The sequence below is a fragment of the Falco rusticolus genome, chromosome 8, assembly GCF_015220075.1.
Source record: "Falco rusticolus isolate bFalRus1 chromosome 8, bFalRus1.pri, whole genome shotgun sequence".
Classification (NCBI taxonomy): Eukaryota; Metazoa; Chordata; class Aves; order Falconiformes; family Falconidae; genus Falco; species Falco rusticolus.
The window spans coordinates 17,051,876-17,065,078 of NC_051194.1; the positions used below are offsets into that span (position 1 = coordinate 17,051,876).

The 13,203-nt window shown below is 38.6% G+C and overlaps 1 protein-coding gene across 1 annotated transcript in view; it reads right to left on the reverse strand.

Moving 5' to 3' along the window:
• The window catches only part of SLIT3 (slit guidance ligand 3), a 531,438-nt gene that overhangs the window by 178,373 nt on the left and 339,862 nt on the right, over nucleotides 1-13,203 (reverse strand). Inside the window, exon 10 of the mRNA XM_037398361.1 lies at nucleotides 12,555-12,696. Coding sequence (XP_037254258.1) covers nucleotides 12,555-12,696 — 142 coding nt within the window. The remainder of the gene's footprint in view (nucleotides 1-12,554; nucleotides 12,697-13,203) is intronic.

Genomic DNA, 13,203 nt, shown 5'->3' on the forward strand with positions numbered 1-13,203 from the left:
TTTGGGAAGGGCAAAATCCTCACTTTTCTCCTGTCCCATAAGCAGGGATTTGCAGGGAGCTGCTTAAGGATTGTTTGCAGGAAATAAACAGCATGCACATTCCCCACAGTGACAAAGCCAGGGCTTGGGAGAGCCATTTATAATAGGAAGGAGGAAAATTTCTATAGCACATACCAATCCAGAGAGAGACTGTTCCTCCCTGCCAAGGAGTGAGAACAACTGGATTATAAAAGCTGCTTGGACCATTATCTTACATTCCGCCTGGTCTAGTGGAAGGTGTCCCTGCCCAAGGCAGGGTTGTAGATGATCTTAACTAGATGATCTTTAAGGTCACTTCCAACCCAAACCATTCTATGCTTCTATGATTTATCTCATATTTTTGGACTTACACCTCTTATTGTACATTTTGGACTCTGATGGAGAAAAGTCCACAGATGTATTTTCAGTATTTAAGACGAATAAACCATACTTAAAATCTGGTCTTCTTACTACAAATATAGGCTAGATTTGATCCCTGTCCTGACCCAAGTCTTGCCTCTTCATTTGATAGATAAGCTTTACTCTTTACTTTTACCATGCACAACAGCTTTGGGTAACTGCACTGAAGTATTTACCCAATGGCAGCCCTGGACAGGAGGCACCCTTGGTGGAAAGGAAGGAATCCTGCCCTGCTGTGGCTGATTCTGCAGTGAAAAATGCAGAAGCCACAGTATCACCCTTTACACCACAGCACTGCAGCACCACGTAGGGCACTTCTCTGTGCAATGCAAAGCAAAAAACCTGCAGTCCTGTTGCTTCAGAAAGTGTTTACGGACCTACATGACCGAGGAATGGCCTTCTTGTTGCTCTGCCTCTCACCCCTCAGTTCTCTGACAAGTAGAAAACAAAGTGTTTTGGAATGGCAGGACGTTCAGCATTTTGAATATCTGTGCAAACTGCTTGTTTTAACAGACAGTTAAAGCCTTCAATCTTTACATCAGCCAAAGACTCTACTGCCACTATAAAAACTGGACACACATATGGTTCTCCAAAACTTTTATATGGCTGCCTTTCATCGTAGTACCTGAATGATTTCCAAACAAAATTAATAATAAGTATTATAAATCCCACTCATTGAGTTTGCCTCAGGAACTCGAGAGCTGAGAGCCAGTAAACTGTCTGCCTATATTAATACGAGGTGACAACTAGAGTCTCCCTTCATATTCCAATGTTTGCTGTTGATTTTCAGGGTCTAGCTGTCAAGCTCCTGCTGTAGTTTTGAAAAGGACTGCTTATTAATTATTCACTTAAGGTCAGATCTTCAGTAGACAAAATTCTATCAAGAATGAAGTGACTTTTCAACATAAATATACCTAGGAAGCTACAGAGGTAATTCTGCCCACCAAAAGACATCTTTGAGAATGAAACCAGATGTTTTGATATGTTCCCTGACAAAACGGCATTCATCTAAAAGTTGTGCTAGTGATACTGAATCCCACAGTGAATTTAGTTTAAGCTGCCACAACTCTGTATTTGAGCAGTTGGTCAGGTATCTGCTGGTAAATGCTGAATTTGTAATGGCAGTCACATTATAAATCTACCAGCTCTGTTGTTGTATGTTAATTTTGAATCAAATGTGGTACAGACAAACAGGAAGACATCAGAAAAATCTATAGACTGGCATTTTGCAAAACAGCTTTTAGCATAACATCAATTTCTATATTAACATAAACAGCCAGAACGCAGTCATATACTGCCAGACCTCGAGGTTTCTCCATCTACCACTCAATACTCTACATTCCCAGCTGGAATTTTTGGCCCTTCTCATCACCTTTCACTGCTATTTCTCCAGCCAGTCTCATTCATTTCTTTCCTTGCTTCACTCTTGGAGTGAGCATGCAGGCATCACTGAGCATGCTGCCAGTGCTTGAGCTCCCTCTCACTGCAATGCCACAACTGCATGAACTGTTTGTGGGTTGTGCCCAGATGTAAAAGTGGGGACTTCAGGTGAGCTCCCCTGTGAGCCACCACCAGTGGGTACAAGCGGTGAGGATGTTAAAGGTTAAACAGAAGCTGTTCTAGGGCAGAATACAAAACAATGTCTCCCAGCTTTTATTCTAGATCAGACAATTTTCCATCTCAGCAGACTGCATTGGGTCACGTGGACATGGGATCAGAGTTTGCAGAAAGAATTCCACCTGTATACAGGCATGTGGCTGTGAACATAAATGCAAGAAAAAGAGAGAATCATTAGGTTGGAGTGATTTGGCAATTTCCAACTCCATACTGCTGAAATGCAGCCTAATTGCATCCTTCATTCAATCAGTATGCACGTGTTCAGGCGCATTTGCTCTTCCAAGATCATGTGGTGTACCAAAACCAGTGGAAACATGGATTGCACTCTTGGATTTTTTAGACATCCAGTGATTCCAGTTCAGAAGGCTCTAAGGAGACAATTCCACAGGGTGCTGCATAAAGGATAAGGTTCTTGTATTTACTTCAACAATGCAGCATCTGCTCTGAGCCTCACTCAACCTTAGACCTCTGCTGAGCACTTTTTCTTATCTTTTTGATTGTTTTTGGGGGGGGTTGTTTTGGGTTTTGGTTGTGGATGGTTTTTTTGTTGTTTTTTGGTTTTGTTTTTTTTAATCTGAACCTTGAAGTCTCCTCCAGAGACACACAGTTTCTACAATGTCTATTGGAAAGCAATAGTTGGCCCATAGTTATATTTCATAAATGTAAACAAGTAGGAATGTTTTTTAACAAACAAGACTCTGGATATTTGCTTTACTGAGAGTAAGTTTTTGTTCCATTAGATCCCAGAAAGACTAACCCCTTAACAAGTCACATTGCTATTTATTACTTCAGTAGGTCAGTCCTGCCCACTCTCTATTGACTTCCATTTACTTCAAGAAACCTCAAGCCCAGATCACTCTCCACATTTTCCAACAATGCAAAACAACTAGCTCAGGGATCTGAGGATGTCAAGTTGGTTTGCATTATATTTATCAAGTTGCAACACAAAATTGTATTTTTAGACTTAGTGGAAATGGAAGCAGAAAAGGAAGGAAATTCATTTTTTAATCTATAATCTATTGTGAAGAGCTCCATACATCCTGTAACATCAATTTTTAACATACATTTACAAATACTGACAAGGAAAAGGTAAAACACAAGAAATAAGTAGGAAAATTAAATAGCTTTCTGGTAGCTGAAATTCTGCCTGTAATATTTGTCAACAAAACAGATTCCGTCATTTTAATATAAATATTTCTCAAATCCTTTGTTCTTTACCTATTTTTTTTTAGCAAAATAAACAGAACACCATACGTAAGCCAAAAGACAAATAGTGATTCAGTAAAAAATCTGATTAGTCTATTTTATTTCTATTTTATAAGTTATGAATTTATGCTCTGTATTTTATTTTCTGTGATTCCTTCTACACTTTCAGAATTGGCCTTCAGGATGTATATACTCATTATACATTACAATGTCCTCATTTTTCTTGCCAAAATAGGAGCTTCTGCATGACATTTGTATTAGATAAAAAAAAAAAAGATATATGCCTTTTTGTTAACAACAACCATTTTTATTAATAAGGCTAAACTTATGTTCCTGCTGGACTGATTTGATGTCTCTGGAAAAAAAAGAACACCCACATAAAACCCCAAACCAAAAAACCTAACAACTCAAAACCTACAAACCTTTTAAGGTTACTAACTCCTACACAACTTGCCTGAGTAAAATTTAACCTGCACACAACTTTTCTTTTTTTTTTTTTTTTTTTTAAAAAAATAAAATCTCACAATTATAGAGAGGAGAGAAGGAGGTAAAAAATTATACAGCCAAAATGAAATTTATCATGTGTATGAAATCTAGGTTTATAAAACCAAAACCATCATAGGTTTATAGATGACATTAGTTACACTCAATTTTACAAATAAAAGTAAAGATGTAAGAAATAAACCTTGCCTTGATCTTACAGTAGAAACACCCTGCAGTTATAGCTTGTTTTTAAAACCCTGAAACATAAGTTCCTGTTTTCCTTAATGTGTCTTAGCACACAAAAAAACTTTTATTCTTAACATTTACCTTATATTTTCTCTACTAACTAAAATATTTTTATTATTTCTTCATTATGTTTGTGTCACCCGCATAGAATAGAAGAATTTCTACATATTTTTGGGCTGACAATAGAAACTTTTTTATATTGAATGACACAGTTTCCCTAGTGAGATCCAGAAAATAGCAGTCAGATTTGACATGTGAAGCTGTCCAGAGCCAATCTACAACAGTGAATGAAAATCATATTATATGATTAAACTACAGGAGCCAACCTGATTCCCTAGCCAGAGAACTTGCCACCAGAGGCAATTACGGAACATTTATTACAGTGTTCAAAAATACTGTGCTGGGTTCAGCTAAAGTATTTACTGGAAGCCTGGGAAAATTATTATAATTTTCTTCTAGGAGGAAGAACAAAGTTAAATGCAGAACTGTCATTCCTCTATCACCAAATTTTAGTTTCTACACACTTATATTCCTGAAAAAAGAAAACTTTTAAGTTTTTAAGTTAAGCCTTTAAGAAGCTGAGAACTTCAAAACAAATCGTTAATATACATGAAATTGTTATGGGGCAGTTAATTTATAATTTATATCATAGAATCGTAGAATCATTTAGGTGTGAAAAGACCTTTAAGATCATCAGGTCCAACCATTAACCCAGCACTGAGAAGTCTGCCACTAAACCCTGTCCCTAAGCACTGCATCTATGTCTTTTTAAACACCTCCAGGTATGGTGATTCCCCCACCTCCCTGGGCAGCCTGTCCCCAGGCTTGACCACCCTTTCCATGAAGAAATCTTTCTTAATATCCAATCTAAACCTCCCCTGCTGTAACTTGAGGCCATTTCCTCTTGTCCTGTCACTTGACACCTGGGAGAAGAGACCAACCCCCACCTTGCTACAACTCCTTTCAGGTAGTTGTAGCAACAAGGTTCCCCCTAAGTTTCCTCCAGACTAAACAATCCCAGTTCCAAAGTTCTCATAAGACTTGTGCTCTAGACCCTTCACCAGCTTCATTGCCGAAAGATATAAGAACTAAATAATTTTATTACAATAAATCGTTTACCAATGCTCAATCTTTTTATAATAGCTTTTCTGACTTTATTTTAATCAGTGGAAAATTCAATATACTGGCAATTTAAATGCCCAGAATTTGTTGAGCACCTTCCTCAAATCACAAAAGCTTCATCAAGATTCAGAGCTGAATTCCCAGCTCTCCTATAATACACACTCCTACAAGTACTGAAGAACAGAGAAAGTAATTTCTTCCAAAAAGAATCATGGAAGCAACAAAAGCAACAACTTGTCTGTCTACAGGTCTGTCTGCAACACTGCCCAACACAGTGGTACCCTCATGTCAGCAGTTCTCAAAGTGATTCTCTTGCAGAAAAGTATGTTTGTTTCCATTTTGACAGAACCATGAGAAACCAACAGTTGAGTGCACTAGATTTTTCCTTAGTGCTCAGACTCTAGCATTTTTCCTGTGAGTAGAAATTGTGCACCAAAATCAAGCACTACTCATACCTAGAAAAATATCAGTTACCAATTCAGCTGTCAATACTGAGAATGACAAACCAAGTGACTCAAAACTGACCTCAAACCAAACCTAGATGCTGGTAGAAGGGCTGCCATCCTATTTTACTTTGCTCAGAAGCCAGACGGGAAGTTGTGCTTATTATATCACCAGATACGGGTGCCTAAGCATTTTTCCTTGAGGGACTATCAGCCTCTTTACACTGTCTGGAGGAATTACATCAGCATTTAAACAAAAGGTCCTAATTTCTGATTTAGATACATCCTATCCAGCATTACTCTGGGTTTATACAATTATATTTCTCTTAATCTCACTAGACAGAGAGTATTGTGAAGTAACAGTGATAAAGGAAGCTTGATATGAAAAAGCACAGGTTTGAAATCTAAGATCAGTTTAAAGGTCTAAGGATATACTTTAGATTCTGGAGTTTGATTTACAAGTCTGCAGATGACTGAGACTTGGCTTTTCAAAGTAATTAGCGTTGCACAGCACAACGTGTTCAAAGCATAGCTGCTATTGACTTTTGCTGCAGCTGTGAGTTCTCAGCTTTTCTGCATATCTCAGCTGAGTCAGCCAGAAACCGAGGATTACATCACTAGTGACTGACCACCCATGAAAAGTTTGTGCAAGTCACTTGCCCAGAATCAATTAATAAAACCACTGGCAAGAAGAGATACAACCCAATTCTCTGAACAGCATTCACAAGATTATCTTCCCCACAGTCCCCACTTCAGAATTTTCCTGTTTCTGCAACAAATAAAACAGATCCTATATACATAGACTCCACCACTACACAACCTTGATGCATCCCTAGACAACAAGAAACAAACTCACTCTTTTAACAGCAACATGAGACTATGCTGTAAATAAAGTGCATACCACAGCAAATATATACAAAAGCACTGAATGAACACTGCAGCTACAAACATGACCACTGGCATTTTCAAATTTTTTTTAAATTTTTTTTATGGTGGATTTAAAAACAAAAGCTGAAATAACTGATTCCATCACAAGGAAACTCATGTAACAAAAGTATATTGACGTCTAACTGGAACAGCAGGAGTTAAAACAGTAAATCCCTGTCTAGTTTATTAATCTCTGCATAGATGGTCACTAGTTCACAGGGACAAAGATAAGCAAATTGTTGTTGGATTTCTCCAGTACACAGTGACAAGGCAAAAAGGCTCTGGAAGATATGTGTGGTTTCTGGTGGGAAGAGATTCCTCAGCTCTATCTTTACTTGCACCCCCGTGTCCTGGCCTGACAGCCTGCCCAGCCCTGCTCCATGCCACCCAGTATTCCCAGCCCTCCTGCCACATCCCCAAAGCCCACCCTGCATGGCTTGTGTCCCGGGCTCACTACCAGAAATCTCGAGCCTTATCACCAATTATTCCTCAATTTCTCAGACTTGCAGAACTTCTACCAACCTGACTAGATTTCCTTTGTTCCCAATCTCATCATACTTTTTGTTGTTTCCTCATTTGAGTTCAGCTTTCTTTTCTAGACAGTTTCTGTACTGGGCCCAGCTAGTCTTTATTCCCTCAAGTTTCTGTCCCAACCCACAATCCAGCCCTCAGCATTAGCAATTAATCAAATCCTTCTTTTACACAACCTGAAGATCCTTCAGAAAAGCAGTGCCTAGTGCCAGTGCTGGTTGCTGCTCGGGCAGCTCAGGAGCCTGCCTGGCTCTGGGCATCCCAGCCTGAGCACCCTCCACCACGCACCCCAGGACAGACAGCAGGAGGAGGGCCAGCCTTTGGTGTGCTCTTCCTTGTCTTCGCTCAGGAAGGTCCTGCACACGTTACAAAACAGTAGTTTCAGTAGAACAGAAATAGTAGTGCCTGCTCCACTTTTTTAAGGTGTACAGAATTCTCAGATAAAAGCTGCCCAGAATTAATATCCTAACATACAGCCTTGTTCGTGGCAATCCATAAAAAATAAAATAAAATAAAATAAGTAGATCAGTCTGAGATAGACAAACAGCATGAAAACTTCATTCTAGAGAAGGGACAGAGGAAAAGCATAGTAAGGTGGAGAAATGAGTAACAGGGAGTTACTGATCACTCTCCAGCACTGGGAGGCATCAAAAGAACCTGGCAGGCAGCATGTTGAAGCAAATAGTGTTTGAAACAATACAGACAGGGCTAGCAATGCCATTACTCCTAGTGCCCCACATCTGCAAGTGCAGGAAAGCTGTCCTTTCCCTGGCGTAAAACCAGCCAAACACTAATGACTGAGCAAGGGCAGAGCGTGCCAGAACTCAGATCCACCCAGCCCAATGTCCTGAGCCAACAACAGCCCAAACCACATGCTCAGTGAAATCCGCTGTTGTGGCAAGCCTGTTTCTCACAACACCCTTCCAGGCTCCCACAAGCTGCAGGGTAGTGACTCTCAGAGACACAGCTGGTAGCTTTTAGATTTAACAGGTCTGTCCTGGCTTTGCTGTCTTTACAAGCTGGGCTGTCATCAGTCTGGCAGGCACTGGTTGCAAGCTTGCAATCAAGTCTGATCAGAAAAACAGATTCTTTGGAGACTTTGTCTCCTACTAGTTTGTACGTCATCCCTCCCTCCCTATATTCCTCCAAGGTCAAGTCCATTCTGCATTCACACTATGTTCCCTCTTTACCTTGCATGCATTTTCTCTCACCATTTCTAAATAAATGCAAACTTCTCCTTTTACTGTAGATACCATTCCAATGTAGTGAAATGACTATATTGTTCATTTACCAGTAAACCATCAAGCCATATTTGTTTTGGCATTTCTTTTTCAGCAAATGCCTCCAGGTGCTTAATGAGTTTTGTTTTCATTCAAGTATTCATGCAAAACTTTTCTGTGCTTATTCTCATGTGTTTCTCTATAACAAACACTATCATTCCTCCTCTGAAAAACACAAGAGAACCACTTTACAAGCAGAGAATCTTTTATAATATTCAATACACAGTCTGTATTCCTCAGCTTCAATTTCTTGTAACTCGTTTTTCCTCAGTCAATTTGGCTGCTGATGTCAGCTTCCCCCTGAACAAGAGGCTTTATAAAAAAACATGAATTGCATGTGTAAATTCTAGCTACCTATTTTATGAAATTATGAAAAAGCAAGGCTGAGATATGGATTTCAAGTTTTCCTAAATTTCTTTATTTAATAATAAAACATTCTTGCAGTGAGGGCCTTCAGGATGATGCACCTCAGGGAGAGGTGTCATAAAGTAACACAACAGACTTCTAACTCACATGTGGAGGAGGTCAGCAGAAAGGGAAAATTAGCATCATATGATACTTGGTTTATGTTCCATGACAAGCGAGTTGCCTGTTTTGTGATAGGTTTTTATCATCAAAAACAAATTTAGGACTTGTTGGCAGCTTTGTCAGAGAAGGTTCTGCCTACCCATGTTAATGAAGAAACGCAGGAAGGCTGGGTAAAAGATCTTTAATTAATACCAAAACACAGAGTGAAATGTAGGTCACCTTTAATAACCGTGTTAGAGTAACAGTTGTGTGTTTCATTTTTGTTGAACAGTTTGTCAGTCAAGGGTTCTTACTAGATACAATTTGGCTTACAAAGAAATACTGAGTTAAGGGGAAAGACAAGAACTAGAAAGCTGTATCTGAATGCAACTAATAACCAAGCAAAGGAATTTGGAAGTGCCCCAAAAGGAACTGAGGAAGGCACAGCATTTTAATACTATCATATAAATATTATGAATGGACTATAGCCTATGGGGGAAATGTATTTTAGCAGAATGATTATTTACAATGCTAGACAGAAACAGCTGAATGAAAAATACACCATTTCAAGTAATATCCTTCAGGATTCTATGTCATAGCAACCTAGTCACATAGTTTGTCGGTACCCTATATTCCATAGGAGGAACATCATTTCTAGTAAGAGTCAGACCTCCGAAAGATTACAAGGATCATATCATAGGATTACAGAGTCCAGAAAGAAGTGTTCAGGCAGCACCAATACATAGCCACATTTTGTATCAGGGGTCTGAATAAACGTCAGTCATGGGGGATAAATCCCAAGGGAAAAACCCCAACAGTACTGCTGTGTGAGAGCAAGGGATATGGGTTGCAGCACGGAAAGAGAATTTACTTGGTCCCATTGCTATAACACTACAGCAAAAGAGTATTACTCTGCCTATCATATAAAATCAAAAGACAGTCATTCGATGTGTAGATGGAACCAGACCTCTGGATGGCTTTTATATTGAATAAGCTGAGAGCAGCCTCAAACAAACTGAATTTCTGAGCAGTATGACAGACTTCTGCATAAACCAGAATGGCTATTTTGGTCAAAAGAATTTATGCCCGGAATTTTCCAGGAAAACACCGTGGCAGCTTCTTCCATCTTTCCAGAAACAATTTGCTATGTGACTATATCCTTTACTTTATATGAGAATATGTATTACTTCACCCTTGTGTATAAGGTTAACCGTTCTTTTTTACTAGTACTTTTACCAAATGTAAATACCATTTTACCAGTAGGAAAAAATGTATGTAAGTGATGTCACTTGCTAAGACTTAATCTGATAGAATCATGGAATCATTGGAAAGTTTGGGTTAGAAGGGACCTTAAAGGTCATCTAGTCCAACCACCCTGCAATGAGCAGGGATATCGTCAACTAAAGCAGGTTGCTCAAAGCCACATCCAATCTGACCTGGAATGTTTCCAGGGATGGGGCATCCACAACCTGTCTGGGCATCCTGTGCCAGTGTTTCACCACCCTCATCGTAAATTGATAGAAGTTCTTCTATTTATTTTTATATATATATCTATTCCATAAAAATGAAGTCTTCACAGGATTGATCCACAGAAAGTGAGCGATAAATATTTTGATGAGGGTTACACTCTGAAGTTCTGCAGAACTACTTCCATGTGAGGTGCCTCTGAATTGCAAAGCATATGTGTAGGATTAGAGTGATGTAAGAGGTTTATCTACAGACAAAGACTCAAATAAGTACTGCCTAAAATGCAAGACGTCTGACAGATCTAAATCATTAAATAGTGAGCTAAGAGCTTTGTATGTGTTCTATGGATCTAGAAGGTTTATAACCTCCAGGTTATGAAAGTTTCTTAAAACATTAGATGCATCTGGATTCGCTACGTCATTATCTAACTTAAAGGTTCTCCAAGCCTTCCTTCACTTTTTGCTCTCCTAAGGAGAGTTCTAAGTTGCTTTTACCACAAGTTACAGGGACTAGATTTGTGGGCTACAGCAACCAAAAAGGAGACAGGACTTGGATACTCGATGCTATTATAACCACACTAAAGGTGAACAGTTTCACTTGCTTTCTCACACTGAGGTGCACAGCTGCCAGGGGGATGCTGTAGCACACCAATCTCAGTCTTCCTGCAGATACTGCTCTCTGTGTGACTCTGGCATGGAGCCACAAAGATAATTTGATTTTTGCTAGCATCTTCAATGCTACAAAATAAAATTTTACAATTCTCCTAGCCCAACTCTAATTTCTGAGCAGGTCTGGCACAATTTTATCTTCTGCATCTTATTATTGAACCATTTCAGCCACTCTTGAAAACTTGTACTCCATCTGACAGAATCTGACACAGAACTAAACACTGAATATTCATAGTATGCCAAACACAATCTATATTTTCAGGATAACTTTAACTGACTTTCAGGCACAGAAAAACAAGTATGACATGCATATTTTGTGTGCCACAATATACCAGAAATGAACCCAAGCGATACATTCTTAACTTTGTCAGAAAGTAAGCAAGCAGGTAATGGGCATTCAGAACAGCTTGCATAAGAGTTTGTATTTCCTGTAAACATTTTTACATGCTCTACATACATTCTAAATAATGTTAATTTTAAGACGTTGTTTATTCTTTGGTTTTTTTCATTTCTAATAATTTTTTTTCTGTGAAGATGCACAATCAAGTGCAAGCCACCCCTAAACTGTTGTGCTGAGGTAGCAATCCAAACAAATTTGAGTTGATTCTTAAATTATAAAAGCAACTGATAAAGTGACTTATAAGAATGGCGGTGTAGATCAGATCACCAGCAAACAACATTGCACATCATCTTCACTGGCCGTAATCGTCACACTCCTGGCACATCACAGTGGGCCAGGCTACATATGAGCAATTCAACTCAAGCTTTATCCTACTCAATTTTGCTATGTAGCCGTATTTCTATAGCAACAAGAAGCTGAATGAGTCCAGTTGCTATACAGATACTTGAATCCACACTATGTAGACTATAATAGCTGGCTGGATCTCAGTAACCTCTGTATGACAAGCACCTAAACAGGGAAAGAAGTGATCGTCATTCCCTATGGACTAACCAAAAGCAACTTTTTTTTAATGTAACATTATTTCAGGACTACAGTAGTATGAAGTCATGACCACAAAAATAGATTCAGTTCCTAAAGGAATTACAAACCAGTCTATAAAATCACCATCTGATCTCACAACACAAAAAACTTAAAAAGTTTTAAAGAATATAATAAAATGTGCAAGAGACAGAAGGTAAAATCAGCAGGGACAATGTGTCCTGATGTCGTACTTCTGTTCATTACAAATGCATCCTACCAAGCTAACAAGAAATCCCTCCATCTCTTGGGGAATTCACCAACTAAAACCTAAACAATTCAACTAAACAACAACAACAACAAAATAAACGCCAAAACCCAAACCTGTGTATTTCCTTTTTCTGGCTGTGGAACTGTAATCCCAGTTTTGTGACATGTAAACACAATCTGAACATAATACACCAAGAACGTCATCTTGCTTTGCGGTAGGGACTTCAAACAACATCTTAATTTACATTAAAGAATGGTTTGAACCTTTGAACCCTTAAATCAAAAGAACTAAAGTGGAGGACAACTACAATATACCTGACAATTGCTCAGAACAGTTTTCAAAATGTGCCTTTCTTCCATACAGGAGGCTATGACATGGAGTAAAAATGGACACACATGGAAAAGAATGGTGCATAACATTGGCACTTACATTTCCCAGATGTCCTCTGGTAGGTTAGCTGGAATTTCTGTTAAGCCCCTTCCTCGACAATCCACTACATTGTTGCTGCAGGTGCAGGCAGATGGGCAAGTGATGGAACTGGCACTGCATGATGGAGGTTCAGACTGGGAACCTGAGACATAATGAAAACATTAAGTGTTAGTTTTGAAAAATGAGCACCTGAGATTTTAACAACAAAATACATCAGCCTCTGAGTTTTACAGATCCTTTTACTATATTAAGTAATAATTTATTTGGATTCAGTGAATCTAATGTGCTACAAATCAACTGCAGAGAAAAAGTGCAAAAGATTATTGTGTTCTTATTCTTGCTCAGTCTCGACTCTATCAATCTCTTTCTCTTGTGAATGCTTCTTTGGTCCCCTCCATGATCAACCATATCAATTTATTCAAAGTTTTAAAAATAAGCCTTAAGATCAAATAGTATTTCCAAAACTTATCTTTAACACAAACATTCCTTGAGTATTCTTCCATACTGAGAGAAGACTGTCATTAGTGATGACTTATGTTTTTGAAATGAGGTAACCTGTTATGGCATAAAGACTTGAAATATAAAGCTAGTTTTTTTCAATATAAGACAATGTTAATGGAAACACATGAAGAATTCAGAAAAATGTGAA